Here is an 18,985-nt window from a genome sequence, read left to right on the forward strand (position 1 = left end):
AGCCTAAAAATAGTCCCCTGCATAATATGATCAAACATATAATATTTGACAAAAGAGGCAAGAATACACAATGGGGAAAGACAGTCTCTTCAAAAATGGTGTTGGAAAACCTGGATAACTGCCTGCTGAAAAATAAAACTGGAACCCTATCTTACACCACTCACCAAAACTGAAATGAATTAAGACTTAAAAATCTGATACTGTAAAACTCCTAGAAGAAAACTAGGGAAGAAGCTCCTTGACATTAGTCTGGGAAATATTTTTTTGGATATGACACTGAGAACAATACGAACAAGCAAAAAAGCAAAATTTAACAAAAGTAGGACTATATCAAAATAAAATGCTTCTGCACAGCAAAGGAAATGATCAATAAAATGAATAGGCTACCTACAGAATAGGAGAAAGTATTCAATATTTGCAAACCATCTATGAGAGAAAGGGTTAATATATAAAAACACTTAAAAAGTCATACAACTCAGTAACAGAAAAAAACCTGAATAAAAAATGGGCAGAAGATCTAAATAGACATTTTATTCCCAAAGAAGATACACAAATGGCCAATAGGTAAGATGCTCAACATCACTAATAATCAGGAAAATGCAAATCAAAATGACAATGAGATGTCACCTCACCCCCATTAGGATGGCTCCTTAGTTAGTTAGTCATATTGCTTCAAGAGTCAGAACCCTGAAAAGATGAAATTAGGACCCATTCATTTACTACACTCTGGTATCTGCTATTTAGTTCATTATTTTGTAAGCCTATATATTAAGACTTGATGTATTTTTCTCAAATTCAAAGTTTATTAAGATCCAATTCTTTTATCAGATAAAAGCTACAATTTAAATAACAAGTTTGCATACTATCTAAAAAATATGATTATAAATAATAATTTGGAGGATACTTATAGGTAGAACCCTAAAATAGCTCCTCCAGCTTCTTGCCTAATCTCTGAGACTGTTAATACGATGAGATATATACCACACCTGAGATTATTTACAAAACATGATAAAAAGGGATTTTGCAGATATAATTGAGGTTAAGTTATTTGACTGAATTTATCAAAAGGAAACTATCCAGGTGGTCCTGACCCAGTGACACGATTAAAGCAGAATGTTCTCCACTGGTGGCCAAAGAGAAAGCCAAAGATGTCTGAAGTATGAGGGAGATGTGACACACACTGGTCTGAAGAAGAAATGTGGGTGGGTGCCTAAGGAACTGTAAGAAGTCCCTGGCCAACAGGTAGCAAAGAAACAAGGACCTCAGTTCTACAACCATAAGGAACTGAATTCTGGCAACTTGAATGAAGTTAAAAATGGATTTGCCCCAAGACTCCAGTCAAGGTCTCAGACCAGCCAATGCCTTAATTACAGCCTTATAATACCCTGAGTAAAGAGCCCACTGGACTTATGAGGTAGAGAACCATGTGCTAATAAGTGGGCTTTGTTTTACTCCATCATGTTTGTGGGAATTATGCAGCAACAGAAAACTAACACAATGCTGAGGAATTACCCATTATTAGGAAAGAAAATAAAATAAACTGAACATACAAAGACTACATTGTTCAGAGCACTTAAGGTTCAAAGTTGAGAAAAAAAAATGTGTGTAACAGAAGTGATAATTCTTAGGAAATGGGCCAAACTGAAATCCAGAACAAATTTGAAACATTTAAACCAGATTTTAATTACAGCAAAATAAAATTATTCATTAAAAAATCTAAACAATTTCAATTTCAAATTCAAGAGAAATCTACTATAAATAACTTACCCTATTTTGAAAAAATGATGCATGAAAATGTGATGTTGTAGCAGATATTGATACTAAAGTAATAGTTTCTTCAGAACTAGGATTATGTAAGTAAACTTTTTCCATTTTTGGCATTCCAACTGGCCTATAAAAACAAAAAAGAAAATTGTTACAAATGCTTCAAAGATAATTTCTAGTTATTGAGTTAATTTCTATTGTTAAAACATCAAACCTTAAAGAGGGTATGGGGGGATAAATGGTGATAGAAGGAGACTTGACTTGGGGTAGTGAACACACAATATAGTATACAGATGATGTAGTATAGAGTGGTATGCCTGAAACCTATATAATTTTATTAACCATGTCACCCTAATAAATTCAATAAAAACAAAAAAACAAACATTAAAATTATTAGACAAATATATAAAACTATTTATTAAATTAACTTACATTTAAAGTTACACATAAAAATGTACTTAGGCATTCAACAAATAGTTAAGTGACAATGGTATGCCACACACTGAGCCAAGTGCTGGGATATAATACAGCAAGTCTCCGCCTGGAGGAAACTTACTATGTAGTAAGGAAGCAGGCAGGGAACAAACTGGTCAGGTCATTTTATTTCTTTCTGTAATATCACTCTGCCTTTCCACTAATTTGAACTGTGTCCTCTTCTTCCCAATTCCATTGACACATGCTCTTCAATTTAGGAGGAGAAACTGACAAAGTTATGTGGGCATCTACCTTATGAGCTAGGGACTATTATTATCCTCATTTTACAAGTGGGGATAATGAAGCACAGTAAACTTTATTAACTTGCCCAAAGTCATACATGGATGCTAAATTTGAATCATGACCATCTGGCTTTAGTTTGTGTTCTAACACACTATACTAACTGCCTCCTCTCAAAGGATCAATTTAACACACACTCAATGGTCTATGTATGCAACTGAGGCTCCACCTTGGGAGTCATCTCCCTTTTTAAATTCACAAGAGACAGAGACTTAAGGCCTGGCCCTCTGTCCTTCCTCAATATGCATTATAAGACAGGACCTCCGAAGTTCACATGGCAAAATAACAGGATCTGTGAGGTGAACAATCTATTAGAAAACATGTACAATGTCATGATAGATTGTAATTTTGTCACCAATTTGCTGTCTGAACCTGTGAAAAGATTGCACTTTTCCACTTAGCTGGATTAAGCATGGCCATATAACTTGCTTTGGCCAATGAAATGGGAGCAGAAGTGATAATTATCATTATTTTAAGAGCCTTCTTGCACATTTTTCCCTCTGCCAAGAAGTGGCATTTCCCAGCTAGGAGTACTCTTTCTGTCTAAATTCCACTGAGATTTTGGGCTTGGCTGACAGCATCATCTAGTGAAGTCTTTCCTGAACCCCCAGAGACTTGAATAATTCTTGAACCAAGAATTAAAATAAGCATAATGTACTGAAGGAGATATGGCAAGATATTAGGAAAATGAAGCAAGAAAACAAAATACTAGTATATAAATATAACATATAAGATAGGATATAGGTAGATAAAAATTTATTAATGAGTTGGAAGAGGAGATTCACAACTGACTTCTCATTTCAGCAATAGTATATATTTAGAATATTTTAAAAGATAGAGCTATAAAATCAAAAGAAAAATAGAGATAGTAGGCTATAACTAGAAGTGTTACTATATGGAAACTGAAATGTAGAAATATTTGAGAAATATAGACAAAAATAATGAGCCAAACCCAAAATTTAAAAAGAAAATGAAATAATTCTTTTTTTTTTTTTTTTTTACAGAGACAGAGAGAGTCAGAGAGAGGGATAGACAGGGACAGACATACAAGAACAGAGAGATGAGAAGCATCAATCATTAGTTTTTTGTTGCGCATTGCGACACCTTGGTTGTTCACTGATTGCTTTCACATATGTGCCTTGACAGCGGGCCTTCAGCAGAACAAGTAACCCCTTGCTCAAGCCAGCGACCTTGGGTCCAAGCTGGTGAGCTTTTGCTCAAACCAGATGAGCCTGCGCTCAAGCTGGTGACCTTGGGGTCTCAAACTTGGGTCCTCGGCATCCCAGTCCAGTGCTCTATCCACTGTGCCACCACCTGGTCAGGCGAAATAATTCTTTTACTTACTTTCTTTCTTTTTTTTAAGTGAGAGGAAAGGCTGTAGAAAGAGAGACTCCCTACATACACCCTGACCGGGATCCACCTGGCAACTCCTTTCTCGGGCTGATGTTCAGACTGATCGAGCCCCTGTCTGATCGAGCAAGAGGAGAAGAGAGAGAGAAGGCGGAGAGGAAGAGAAGCAGATGGTTGCGTCTCATGTGTGCCCTGACCAGAGATTGAACCCAGGATGTCCGCATGCCAGGCTGACGCTCTATGCACTAAACCAACTGGCCAGGGCCAAAGTAATTCTTGATTGAAAGGCTTTGTGAAGTTTCAGTATCATCTAAAACAACACTAAAATCTAATTCACCAGCACTTTACTCATTTTCTTCGATAGCTTCATCTACTGTTGAATCTTGAATTATTTTAAACTCTTTGTCTTTTCTAGAATAGAATAACAATATCTTCTTTCCATACTACCCCCAAAATCAGGTTCATATACACAAGGTCTAAAAACTATGTAAATAAGAAGTCTTTTGTAAACATTTGTAACACATTTTTAAGGTTTTCGTAACAATCTGCACTGCTGTTTATTTTGCACATCAGTTTGACAATTTAAAATGCTGACGTGAAGTTTTGTTGTTAAGGTTAAATGTTCTCTGGTGCCTCTAAGCCCCAAACCAACTCCTCATGACTTTCCAAGAGCTCATCATCACAGACGCTATCTCCCCTTGCAAAAGTAGGAGCAGATGAGTCAGCTGCATTCACAGTCACTGGAAAGCTGTGCCCAGATTGTCCAAGCAAGGCAAGATCACAGGAGATGTTCTCTGCTCTACTCAGAGAAGCAACATCTAGATTAGTATTTAACTAAATACAACTGGGAGAAGATGTGTGTGCACCTCAGAAGCCAGGAATTTGGGGATGTCTTCGATTCTGCCTGTCCTAGAAGCATGTTTGACTAGTTGACTAGACTGGTAGATTTAAAAAGAAAAAGAAATTTCAAGTGCTTGCCAAGGCTTATCTAATAGCACCCTATGGTTTACATTTTGGGCAACACGAGGACCACATCTTTCTGTGGCTTCACAGTTCAGCCACGAAACAGAGCTTGTGGCCTGAGGAAGAGACAGAAGACATGCAGAGAGAGGTTTGTGAGTGCCCTCAGAAGCTCTCCAAACCCAGGAGCCGGACCCCTCACCCAACAGGCTCATCAATCCCAGGTGGGGGTCACAGAACCATAACACAGAGAAATAGGCACAGATCTAGCTAGGGCCTCAAACCATGGCCATGATGCTGCAGGAAGAAGCTGTATAAAGACAGTATGGAAGATAAATTCTTCCTCCTCAAGCTTTATACAGACATACAAGTAGAATAACAGTACACAGAAATAAAAATGTCTTACCTATATCCTGAAAGTTCACTGATTATGTGCTTTCTTCAACAAATATGCTCTTTTATAACTCAAATATCCTGCAAGTTAACTGAAAACCAGTCATTCACCTCCCTATGAATTTGTTCTTAATGTTTTTCCTCTTGTAATTTCCATGAAATCAATTTAGTTAAGATAAAGAAAACAGGGTGTAAGATGGACAGTTAATCTGGGGGATCCCTCAAGACAACAGGATGAAAGGCCCCCTGCAGGAGAGGACTTTTAGGTAAGGAAACAAGTTTGGAGGCTGTAGGAGCCTGGAAGCACAGGGTGGATCAGAATGCTTGACTATCAGTGCTGTTGGGGCTACCCTGCCCTTTCTAACAAGGATCAAAGAGGAAGGGCTCTGGGCTCCACCCTACAAAAATTAACCCTTGCTCAGATAAGAAGGATCATTTACTTATGTTGTTAAAAAAAGTCTGAGGTAAGAACAGAGGAAAGAAGATCTCAGGGATAGTGTCAGCAGGCCACACTACAGGAAGCAGAAGGAGCACTCCTTGGACAGACCTGCTTATAGACCGCATATGAACAGCTTTCTCCGCCCCATCCTCTCCTCAGTTCCCTTGGTGACATGAGCAGAATCCATGAAACTAAAAAGAGAAGTCACACTAAACCATGAAAAACTTTGGTCAAGTGCCAATACATGCCTACTTATAAATAAATAAGCAAAGCATCAGTTTTCTGCAACATAACAAATTACCACCAACTTAGAAGCTTAAAGTGACACCCACTTATTATCTTACAATTCTGCAAGTCAAAAGTTCAGTATGTATAAAAGGGTATGCCTACTTTATCTGCTCAGGGTCTCACTCATCAAAGCTCAAAGTCCTCTTCTAAGCTCATTCAGGTTGTTGACAATATTTAGGATGCTCTCAGTCTCTTGACACATGGCCCCTTCCACTTCTAAAACCAGCCTGAAGAAACTCCCTTGCATTAAATACTTCTCACTCTTCAAATCTCCAACATTTGTCTCTGACTGCTACAACCAGATCTGACAGGGATCAAGTTATCAGGTGGGACCCCCCCGGGTCATCTTCCTATCTTTTTTTTTTATAGGTATATTATTATTATTATTATTTTGTATTTTTCTGAAGTTGCAAATAGGGAGGCAGACAGACAGACTCCAGCATGTGCCCGACTGGGATCCACCCAGCCCACCAGGGGGCGATGCTCTGCCCATCTGGGGCATTGCTCTGTTGCAACCAGAGCTATTCCAGCGCCTGAGGCAGAGGCCATGGAGTCATCCCCAGCGCCTGGGCCAACCCTGCCCCAATGGAGCCCTGGCTGCGGGAGGGGAAGAGAGAGAGACAGAGAGGAAAGAGAGGGGGAGGGGTGGAGAAGCAGATGGGCGCCTCTCCTGTGTGCCCTGGCCAGGAATCGAACCCGGGATCCCTGCACGCCAGGCCGACGTTCCACCACTGAGCCAACCGGCCAGGGCCTCATCTCCCTATCTTAAAGGCTAACTTAATTACATTTTCAAATTGTTTCCGGCAACAGTCAGATTAGTGTGCTTCATGAACTGGCACTGGGAGAAGATGGCTGTGCACCAAAGAGGGCATGAATTTGGGGACTGTCTTAGAATGCTGCCTGTCATAAGCAGCATGTTTGATTGCTTAGCTAGACAGGTAGATTTAAAGATAAAACAAAAATTTTCAAGTGCTTGCCAGTGCTAGTCCTGTTTGTTTCTATTATGAGTGGCTTCAAGGACAGAATAAGGGCCAAAGGAAATAGTGTGAGTTATTTATATACTGCTCACAAAAATTAGGGGATATTTTATCGCTTCATATTCATTTTGAAATATCCCCTAATTTTGTGTGAGCAATATAAACCAAGCTGAATCAAATATGCAGCTGTTCTCTGTACTGTTACAGCACAGCTATATTTTAGAAGAGTCTGAGGCTCAAAAGAATTATGAAGAAGCAGATATGAATTAGACACTAGCTTGGAAAAGAAGTTGCAATTCTGTGGTCAAGGGCAAATTTCCTATGCTGCAGAAAGAGGACATGCAATGCCAGGAAGCAGCTAGAGATGACTGTGCAACTGCCTTGAAACAAACCTTATGAATGACAGTGACACAGCACTCTCAGTAACAACTTTGGCAGGAAGTTGCGCCAAATCAATATGCACTACATTGTACCATTCAATTACCACAAAACCGGACCGACTTCTTAAACACATTTTAGATTGAGGGTTAAACTGGGGTGTTGGTGGAACAGTAGAAACTGAAAGGCTAAAATGCACCAAACATGCCTTTAAAAAAAAAGGGCCTACTTGATTTTCTTGGAATACAAAAGGTGGTGAGAGAGAAATGCCTTTTATGAACTGAATTTAACTTGACAATAAAGACTTCCACTTTTAGCGACTCTATTCAATTCCCATTTTCTTTAAGCTATTCAAAAGTCTCCACTTTAAGCTCTGGATTTGAAATCAAGATTTTCTGCCCTTAATTATTATATAAACCGAAGAACTCAATATACCAAGTTTCCACCCAAAGCATCTTTTACAGTCTGCAATAAATGTCTGAAAAAAGGAGTTATGGAAAAAGAAGATATTTAACCACACTGGCATGAACAACCGAAGGGGGTAGGAGAAGAGAAAAGATGGCTGTGCTCAGATTGTTTCAGCTACCTGGTGAAGAAAGGTGGGGGTGTGGAGGAAAGGAAGAGAAGGGGAGAGGAAAAGGGGACAAGGGTTGAATTAAAGAATAAGTTTAAACCAAATCGATGAAAACAAAGAAAGCCATTTTTGACAAAAGTTAATTTGAGTAATTTACTGTGAGAGTTCTAGAGGGCAGTGGAAATGACCAGAGTAATGAAAGAGCCAGTCCATGGGGTGGGGGTAGGGTCTAGAAAGTGGCCAGGGAGCTAGTGCTGCTTCCTTGGCTAAAGAGCCTGAAACCCTCTTGAAGGTCCCACATGGCAACCAGACACAACCTGAAGTGTTAAATCCCATCCAACTTGAAGTTCTTCCAGATACTACAAGGGTGTTTTAAAATCAAGAGCGACTTCTAGTTTAGTAAATACGACAAGCAGTAGAAAAGGTTCACAGAACACCTAAGACAAGCTTCAGTGCAACAGTCAAGGTAGTGAGCAATGACAACTCCACTTAAAATTTCTGGAAAAAATATAAGAGACTGTTCTGTGAAGGACGCTTCTGAAGTCCTAAATTAATTGCTATACATATCAAGCCAATGAAACATGTAGAGAATGGTCATTAAATCAGTATACTGCTGGATCAAGAAGAAAAGGTATAGTAAATATAATATTTATGTAGTTCAGCAAAAACACTTGAAAATGTAAACCTAATCTAACTAAAGCTAAAGAAACCAGCAATCTTGTTGTACTTAATGTACTGTATATAAATGTTACATGTGAAATATGTGTCAGCGATACAAAGAGAAACGATGTATATTTATCTCAACAGCCTGGCCTGGTAGGGCAGCCGGTATCAAAACAATCAGAGATTAAGTGCAGAAAGCAGTAGAATATGTCATTCATGAGTAGTAAAGACTCTAACTCCATGTTTGTTTTTTGTCAAGAGTTTATTCTTATTGAAATGAATGTTTTTGTCTCCCACAACACTATCTAATAGCATACAAATGAACTAAGAAGAGTTATTTGGGAGAGCTTCCCTGCTCTTATGACTAAGAGCAACACCCTTAACATACCCCAATAACCTAGTTGCCCTGCCAGGCTCTCCAGCCTCATTTCGTGCCACCTTTCCAGGCAGCTAACTCCATGTTTTTGTTTTTGTTTTTAAAGTGAGAGGAGAGGAGATACAGAGAGACTCCCTCATGCACCCCAACCAGATCAACCTGGCAACCCCTATCTGGGGCAGATGCTCAAATCAACTGAGCTATTCTCAGTGCCTAGGGCCAATGCTCAAAATAACTGAGCCACCGGCTGTGGGAGGAGAAGAGAGAGAAGGGAGAGAGAAGGGAAGGAAGTAGATCGTCACTTCTTCTGCGTGCCGTGACCAGGATTGAAACGGGAGGTCCCCATGTAGGGACGATGCTCTATCCACTGAGCAAACTGGCCAGGGCCTATCTACATGCCTGATATTTGATCACTGACAGTTTCAAGCCCTAAATGTTCTTTCATATCTGGGCAAGCTGGTAAGAAAGCCTGTACAATTCCCCTCTTGGATCTAGTGTGAAGTTCAAAACATGCAAGCCAACCCTGGCCTCACTCCCAAACCACAGTCAAAGTCAAGTGAGTCTCCTTTCTCTGCTCCTTCAAGCCCTTTTTCAGTCCTGCTTAGGAGCCCACCTAGCTCTCCCCAGAAAGTTTCACTGTGTGAGTATAATAAACTTTTTCATACCCTCTGGCTATCTGTGCATGTGATGTCATCAGTCTTGCCAACTGGACCAAATTTTGGGTGGGTATCCATCCCACCTCTGTGGGTGAACACAACCCCACAGGAACAGAAACAATGCGGTTTCCATCTCTGTTGGGCAGGCTAGGGAAGGCCCACATCACAGAGGACAGCTATACCCTATAACACTGAAGGTCATTAAGGATTCAGCAGGTCAAGAAGGTTATACTTATTTCAACTGGAGTAGTTGCCCACTGTATGGATTCTTCTTTGGGCAAAACACAGAGACAACACTTGGAAGATACATCCATTACCAAACAGCCTCCTTGACTGACTGGCGGCATAGACATCTGATTTAAGCCAAGGTGATCACTGCACTACTCTTGAGCTTTTTCAAACTAAAGAAAAAGAAGCTGTTCTTCCCTGATGAAGGGAGGCTATAGAATGTGAGTCTAAAGAGCAGTCAGTGAATCTGTTGTCACTACAGGAAAGAAATACTAGCAGTGGGGAGAATAAACCAATGCAGAGAGGCAGAATTAACACACAGAGGAGTCCTGGTGGCACGGGATAACTGGATCCTGTTGTCCCCAGGTCCCAACTGCATCTCTGATCTTCCTTTCATATTATGGTCCTCAGTGTTCCTTCCCATATGCTCATTTTTGGCTCAACTAGTTTCAGAGAGATTTCTAGCCCTTAGAACCAAACAACTATAGTGCAGACCAATGCAGAGAAATTAAAGGCACTTTGTAATTATTAATTGTCTTACAGTACCAGTAATGGCACTGCAGTTATGTAAATTGTCCATATACATGCAAATGTGTGCTGAAGAATATAGGAATAAAATGTCACTATATCTGCCAATTTCAAATGATTCAAAATCAACAAAAAGATGGTCATTATACAATTTGGTTTAACAGTACATTCATCATCTGTTCTTTATACCTTTTGACTATATAAAAACTTCTGAAAAATTATTTTCATTTAGGAGATTCTTAAAGTACGTATAATATGCCTAGAGCTTAGAAAGATCAGGTGTTTCAAAACATGGTAAGTAGTTCTCCATGGATGTCACTTTAAGGTGGGGTGGCATATATAAAAGGTAAAGGACCGATCTGATGTTAAGACATTTAGCATTTATCCTGAAGACATGAGAAAACCATGAAAGAATATTGGGGGGAAGAGTGCAGGAAATGATAAGATCAGATTTTGATAGTAAAGAAAGTTCTCTGTGGATAGGAGATCATAAATTGGAAAATGACAGGCATGTGGTTACAGTATACATAAGAAATGTGGCCCTGGCCAGCTGGCTCAGTAATTGAATGTTGGCCTGGCGTGGGGATGTCATGGGTTCGATTATCAGTCATGGCACAGAGGAAAGCAACCATCTCGCTCCCCTTCTGTCTTCTCTCTCTCTTCCCCTCCCACAGCCATAGCTCAATTGGTTTGAGTGCACCAGCCCTAGGCACTGAGGATGGCTCTGTGGAGCTTCTGCCTCAGGTGCTAAAAATAGCTTGGTGGTGAGCATTGGCCCTATATGGGTGCTGCTGGGTAGATCCCAGTCAGGGTGCATGTGGGGTGGGAGTTTCTCTTCTATCTCCCCTTCTCTCACTTGGAAAAGAAGGAAAAAAAAAAAAAGAAAAATGATGAAGGCCTGAATTAAGAGGAGAAGGATGAGCAGTGAAGATTCCAGAGGAGCATACATGAAAAAGTGATAGAATTCTGGTAATGGATTTGGTGGAAAAGGAGATGGGGTGGTCTGAGGAAAAGGGAGGAATCCAGGAAGCCTCAGGACTCAGGCTTTGGTGACTGGCTGGCACCATTCAGAGAATAAAATACAGAAGCAGGAGCAGAATACACTGAGGTTAAGGTGTTGCTGGGGATGCAAGGATAACGATGGGGCTCTTGAAGGGATACAGCCTGGAAAACCACAGTCCAACACCAAATGTGTGAAAGTGTGGAGTTGATAGAAAAGGGCCGAGGAAACAGAAGCAACCACAGTTAGGGGTTAGACAGAGGAGCAGAACCCTGAGAGAGATTGAAAACAGAGCCTTAGACACAGGAGGAAAAAAGAGTGGTTAATAGGGCAGAGGCAGAGAAAGAGTTGAGGGAGGAACAGGTCAGCATGGCCATGTACTCTACATCAGATCAAGAAAACAAGACCAGAAAGTGTCACTTAACAAAAAGACCTGAAGTTGGGCCGGTTCAGGGTTGATTAATTCGGTAGTCTGATAATACGGTCAAGGTCAAGGGTAGAGGTTCTTTCCATTTTTACCCTGCTGTCACACAAACTCTGCTGTCTTTATCCTCAGGCTAGTACTTTTGATTACAAGATGATTGCCATAGCACCCCAGGGATCACATGCAGACAATATCTAGCACAGAAGAGGTATGTATCTTTTTATTGTATCAATCTATATATTTTTTAGAGTGGAAAAAAGAAAAAAGAACCCTCCCCCAGAAATCCTTTAGTGCAGCGGTTCTCAACCTGTGGGTCGCGACCCCCACCGGGGTCGCGACCCACAGGTTGAGAACCGCTGCTTTAGTAGATCAGACCTCACACTGTTGAGTAGAATGGGGTCAAGTCCACCCCTGAATTGATCACAAATAAGAATGGGATTATTACAATTGATGTAGATTAATCAGTATTTACTTCTGAGCTGGGAAAAGGGTCACTTTTCTTAAGTTCTGGATAACTGAAAAAAAAACAGGGTTTGTATCAACAAAATTGGGGAAGAAGATGGTGACTAACAGGCATGAAGATGAACTATTCTATACTAAGGTATTCTAATCTGATTATTTTTCCACTTAATAATATTCATTTAAGAGAGAAGAGAGATTTCTGGAGGTAAAAAGAAAAGTAGTCAATGAAGGAGAAAATTTTTCTTTTAGTTTTTTTTTGGGTTTTTTTTTTTGTATTTTTTGTATTTTTCTGAAGCTGGAAACGGGGAGAGACAGTCAGACTCCCGCATGCGCCCGACCGGGATCCACCCGGCACACCCACCAGGGGCGACGCTCTGCCCACCAGGGGGCGATGCTCTGCCCCTCTGGGGCGTCCCTTTGCCGCAACCAGAGCCACTCTAGCGCCTGGGGCAGAGGCCAAGGAGCCATCCCCAGCGCCCGGGCCATCTTTGCTCCAATGGAGCCTCGGCTGCGGGAGGGGAAGAGAGAGACAGAGAGGAAGGAGGGGGTGGGGGGTGGAGAAGCAAATGGGCGCTTCTCCTATGTGCCCTGGCCGGGAATCGAACCTGGGTCCCCCACACGCCAGGCCGACGCTCTACCGCTGAGCCAACCGGCCAGGAAAGGAGAAAATTTTAATCAACTGTTTTATGCTTCTGAGGGTGAAAAAGAAAAATAAACACACAACTTTAGAAGAGGGTATCTGCTAAAACATCTCTCGTTTTCTTTAGCAATCAACTTTCTATCCCAATGAGAATTTACTTTCTGCAGTGAAAATGTACAACTTCATTTTGTTTTTTTCTAAAACTACTTTCAAGTTTCATAAAAATGAACCATAGCTCTAAAAATGATAGACAAATTCCTTCATTCCCAGCCGCTCTGATTTCCTACAGTCAAAAGTTCTAAATTTAGGAACCTCTGTTTATATCCATGTGGCGGCTTTATGATACAAATTTTAAAAAGTTCAATTTCTTCTGTGGGGGTGGGTCATTATCTAAAGAGTTGAGAGATAGACAATTTGGAACAGGAACTTCCTATTCCAATTCAGTACCAGAAAAGTTCATTTCAAGCATTGCATGAAATTTGCAAAAAATAAATAAGTGAAAAAAGTTCAATATAGCTTTTGAAACAATCTCTCTAGAATGGTAACTACTAAGTGTTTCAAAGTAAAAATACTATTTTAGACTAAATATTTGGGTACTGTATACTGATCTCCTCTGTCCTCACCCTCATATATGCTCATACACCCTTGTATTCATGCCACAGTCTTAGAATGGAGTGTATCAGTTTTTATTCTGATCCATTCTAACTTACCAGAGGGGCACTACTCTAGTAGTTATATCTTTTAAGATGTTCTCTTTATCTACCTGCTAAATCGGGCTGGAACCAAATATGAGTGAAGACCTGTTTTCCCCTTAGTGTATCTGCAATGTACAAAACCTAAGACCAAGAGGTAGGCAGTGAGCCAGAAGTATAGGCTGAGGAAACAAGACTGTGGCTGAACCCTATCTTTCTTTGGCTTTGCTTTTGTTTGCCCTTCTGAATTAGTGATAATATTATTAGTTTGATGATATATAAAAGTTTGTACTTTATATCCACAGGAATGATTTAAAAAATAAAACAAAATAAAGTGCCAATCAGAAAAGGTAATCTATAAATTGTATGTTGCTTCTGAAGATAAGATTTTCTAAAACAGAGGTTCAAATATGTAAGCAGTTTTCAAACTTCAAAAGTTAATATTATGTTAGGTTCATAATATTACTTCCTGTTTGCAAACTGGATTCAACATCATTTGTTTCCTTGATGTTTGAACATTAACTTTCTCACACAGAAAACACAGGCAAAAGGCAAGACAAGTTCATGAATAAAGTACATGCAATAGTGTAAAGAAAAACTATGGTCTGAACATTTTAAACCTACTGTTCATGGAAATCCAACATTGGTGGTTCAAATCGTAGAGGTCTGCAATTACCCCGGTACAGAGATATACTGTAAGTAAATAGAAAACAGTGTAAGAAGCAATTCCTCAAAAAACTTATTTCTCCAAATCAAAGTCAGACACTTAAATTTTGTCACAAGAAAGGTTCTTTGAGAAAAGTGGAGTCTAGCCTGACCAAGTGGGGCACAGTGGATAGAGCATAGACCTGGGACACTGAGGTCCCAGATTTGAAACCCTGAGGTCACTGGCTTGAGCGCAGGGTCTCCGCTTGAGTATGGGAACATCAACATGATACATGATTGATGGTTTGAGCAAGGGGTCTCTGGCTTGGCTGAGTCCCAGGTCAAGGCATGCATGAGAGAGAATCAATGAACAACTAAAGTGCCGCAACTACGAGTTGATAGTCCTCATTTCTCTCCCCCCCCCTTCAAAAAAAGGGGAATCTAATGTTCTATTAGGAATGTACATTATTTTCTTTATTAGAGAAAATCAATAAATGTTGTGTTTTAACAAAATGGGAAAAAATACCTAGAGTATTTTCCCTATTGAAAAGTAATGCAAAAACAGAAACTGCTCAGGTAGACTGAATGCTGAAACTTATTTGATGATATACTTGATAATAATATACCTTAATATGCTTCACTTCAGTTTTTCAAAGCATGTACAATGAACAATAAATAGTATGTCTGTATACATAGATAATAATCATGATCACATTATAACTAGACTGGCAAAGGAATTAAACAAAAATTAATTTTGGGATAGAAATTTCCAAGAATGAAATATCTTTTTAACCTGAGAGTCTCCAACACAGTGATCTATGACACTTTGGCCTAAATATTTGAGAATCATTTCTAATCATCCCACTTAATATTATAACTTCCCACCAGAACAGGTTTCGGAATAGCAAACCTCCTAGACATTACCACAAATTAACAGTGATGCTAAGTATAAATAACCTGGGGTGTGAGGAGCCCACATACCTATAGTCATCTGTCTATATACCAAGAAGTCAGAAATTCAGTCACCACTAAATTTCTAAATAGCCCATGTTTATCTTTCTGTTGCATTTTAAGAAATGACGTAAGAACAAAACCCATTCTGTAAAGTGACTATTTCCATTACCACTATAATTCACAAGAACACAAGCTTCAAATGATACAGTAATTTCATTGAAGAAATAGAGGAAATACATTAGAAATAGACAAGAACATTCCAGATAAGGAAATTTAACTTTAATTCAATTCTATAAAGATTAAATAACCCAAGGAGTGGAATAATTGAACTAAAAGTAATAAAGTCTGAAGGTATTTTTAGCTCTACCAATGAAGAGCAATCCTATGTGCTTCTTGATAATCCCCCTACATATGGTGAACAGAAAAGATGACACACACAAGCATGGAGGAAAACACCGAATGTAAGGTTTTATTTCACTAAAGAACAAAATTAAAGATGCTGGGACAAAGAAGGCATAATCCCTCACAGGACAGCTGCTATATGTAGCAGAGGTACAGAATCCACTCCTGATTTCTGCCCTTCTTAGATATGATTTAACAAGGACACTGGCTCCTCAGAAACAAGACACTGATCAGTTCATCAGTTTCAATGGTGTGAAACCCAAATTTGCATAAAATCTTAATCCAATGAGGGGAAAATATGTATGAAGCAAATATGTATAATTCAATTTATATATAAACACTGATTTGTTAAATGCTAGGTATTCAGTGTGTCCATAAAGTCATGGCGCACTTTTGACCGGTCACAGGAAAGCAACAAAAGACAATAGAAATGTGAAATCTGCACCAAATAAAAGGAAAACTCCCAGTTTCTGTAGGATGATGTGGCAGCATGTGCACTTACGCAGATGATGACGTAACACTGTATACAGTGGAGCAGCCGTTGGCCATGCCAGTCGAGATGTGGACGGTACAGAGGAAAGCTCAGTGTGTTCTGTGGCACACTAAATTAGAATCTGTGACCAAAGTGCAATGTGAATATTGGCACGTTTATAACAAAGCACCACCACATAGGAATAATATTACTCAGTGGGATAAGCAGTTGAAGGAAACCCGCAATTTGGTGGAGAAACCCGTTCTGGTAGGTCATCAGTCAGTGACGAGTCTGTAGAGGCTATACGGGATAGCTACACCTAAGGAGCCCTGAAAAATCTGTGCGTGAGCCCACATCGAACTGCACTGAATAGGTATGAAACTGGGAGAGTTTTCCTTTTATTTGGTGCAAATTTCACATTTCTATCGTCTTTTGTTGCTTTCCTGTGATCTGTCAAAAGTGCACCATGACTTTACGGGCACACTGTACAAAAGAGATTAAGATACTTTTTTCTCTCTCACAGAACAGAGTCTACTCCCCTAGTTAGAAATGGAAATATCTAAAGTTTCCAAAGTAAAAAAAGTACACACCCCATAAATTCAACACAAATATACTGAATCCCATGGGGCTATCTAGTGCTGGGGCTACAGGAACAAAAGTAGTGCTTTCATGGCACTACATTCCAACAAGAACGACAAAAGTGGAACATACCAGGCAATAATGTGTAACACTTAAAGACAAATCACACACAGAAGGAACACAAAGGATTCTCTAGGAGGGTCATTGGAGCGAAGACCTAGTGGTGGAGATGCAGGGAAAGAAAGTAGAATGTACTTGGCATGCTGAGGAACAGGAGGCTGATGCGGCTAAAGTGCAGGGAGGAAGAGGTAGGAACAGGGATTAGAGAGGAACAAAGGCCAGGTCTCCATGTAGGAGTATGGATTGTATTCTAAGTGTAACGAAAAGCCTCTGCAGTATTATTGGGCAAGGAAGTATCATAATCTGACGTGTGAAAAGGATAATTCTGGCTGACTGCAGCAGCACAAAAGTGGAAGTAGAGAAGGGGTACAATAGTCCAGACAAGATGGGATGACAGCCATGGTCTATGTGAGGGTAGGGAGGGTGTGAGAAGCAGCTATTTTATGACTACAGGGTGGCAAAAGTAGGTTTACATGAAAAGTAATACAATAATAAATAACAATTGAAGAAAAACTCTGTTTCATGTACTCACAACTATAAACTCCTTTTGCCCCACCTTGTATATTTAGAAGCTAGAGACAAGAGGTTATGCTGACAGGTTGATTGTGGGATGTAGAAAAAGAAGAGAAGAATCAAGGATGAATTGATTCTAACATTTTGGCCGGAGAAACTAGACACACAGTCATGACCAGGAAGGAGTGAGTTAGCAGTGAAGAAGGGAAGATGGGTAGCTAATCAAGAATATTGTTTTAGACACCTAAATTTGAGATATCTAATCTAGATGGAGATGTCAGCCCTGGCTGGATAGCTTGGTTGATAATGTTGGCCCAAGCACAAAAGTTGCCGGTTTGATCCCTGGTCAGTGCACATACAGGAAGAGACTGATGTTTCTGTCTCTCTCTCTCCTCTCTTTCCCCCTTCCTCTCTAATTCAACCATAAAAAAATTGATTGACCCGGGTTCGATTCCCGGCCAGGGCACATAGGAGAAGCGCCCATTTGCTTCTCCACCCCTCCGCCGCGCCTTCCTGTCTGTCTCTCTCTTCCCCTCCCGCAGCCAAGGCTCCATTGGAGCAAAAGATGGCCCGGGCGCTGGGGATGGCTCTGTGGCCTCTGCCCCAGGCGCTAGAGTGGCTCTGGTCGCAATATGGCAACACCCAGGAGGGTCGCAACATGGCGACGCCCAGGATGGGCAGAGCATCGCCCCCTGGTGGGCAGAGCGTCGCCCCCTGGTGGGCGTGCCGGGTGGATCCCAGTCGGGGGCATGCGGGAGTCTGTCTGACTGTCTCTCCCTGTTTCCAGCTTCAGAAAAATGAAAAAAAATAATAATAAAAAAAAAAATTGATTGAGATGTCAGGTAGGCAGCTGGATGTACATGGTTCTTGCTTTATATGGAAAAAGTTATTGATTACTGTATACTGATCCCATACCCAGTTACTTTGGTGAGTTAACTGAAGTAGTTTGTATATAGATTCTCTTAGATTTTCCCAACACCACATGGGGCTGCCAAAAAATTATTGTCTTGGATTATCTCTGTAAAAAAAATCACCTGCAAGTAAAAACAATTTATTTCTTCCTTTCAAATCCTTAGGCCTGGTTTTGCCTTTTTTATGCCCTGAGTAGGCTAAGATTGCCCATAAAAAGTTCCACAGAAGTAGTGCCCAGCAATTGTTACTGTGATATTTACAGAATACTCACAGAATGTGAGATAGAGGGAACAATCTATAAGAGATAATCTGCTCATAAATAAGGGCATATTTACAAAGCAAAAGCAGATGTATATCTAAGGAACAGCTTAATATCTGAGTGGGTATGACACAAGCTGGTATGAGTATAATTGGTATAATCTTACTTTAACAAAACCAAAACTCCAATAACGTACTGTCATGTATCTGCAACTGCAAGAATTACTACTATATTTATGGTATGTAGAAAGGGCATGACATTATTTAGTGCTTTATCAACAGAAAGCAAATGTTTGCAAACCCATAATGCTGAAAAATAAACTGGGGAAGAAGCAATATGAATAATGATACCCTTTGGCACTGTCAAAAAAATAGAATTTGAGACATTATAACAGTATAATGCATGACTTTATGTTTTCAGCGGTGATCATATTTGTTTTGAAAGTTTCAATACAGTGTTTTCATTTGCACTAAATTTTTAACTGTTTATTTGGGGATAAAGAGGTGAATAAAAGCTAGTTTCTGACAAGCTAGGGAACAACTGGAGAGATACAAGAAGTCTAG

At 40.0% G+C, this 18,985-nt stretch overlaps 1 protein-coding gene across 1 annotated transcript in view; it reads right to left on the reverse strand.

Annotated features, from left to right (window-relative positions):
• Positions 1-18,985, reverse strand: part of TMEM131 (transmembrane protein 131) — a 259,254-nt gene that overhangs the window by 139,886 nt on the left and 100,383 nt on the right. Inside the window, exons 4-5 of the mRNA XM_066267786.1 lie at positions 14,191-14,259; positions 1,768-1,891 (exon numbers count right to left, since the gene is read on the reverse strand). Of these exons, the coding sequence (XP_066123883.1) occupies positions 1,768-1,891; positions 14,191-14,259 (193 nt within the window). The remainder of the gene's footprint in view (positions 1-1,767; positions 1,892-14,190; positions 14,260-18,985) is intronic.

This window comes from Saccopteryx bilineata, chromosome 3 (genome assembly GCF_036850765.1).
Source record: "Saccopteryx bilineata isolate mSacBil1 chromosome 3, mSacBil1_pri_phased_curated, whole genome shotgun sequence".
In the NCBI taxonomy this organism is placed as follows: domain Eukaryota; kingdom Metazoa; phylum Chordata; class Mammalia; order Chiroptera; family Emballonuridae; genus Saccopteryx; species Saccopteryx bilineata.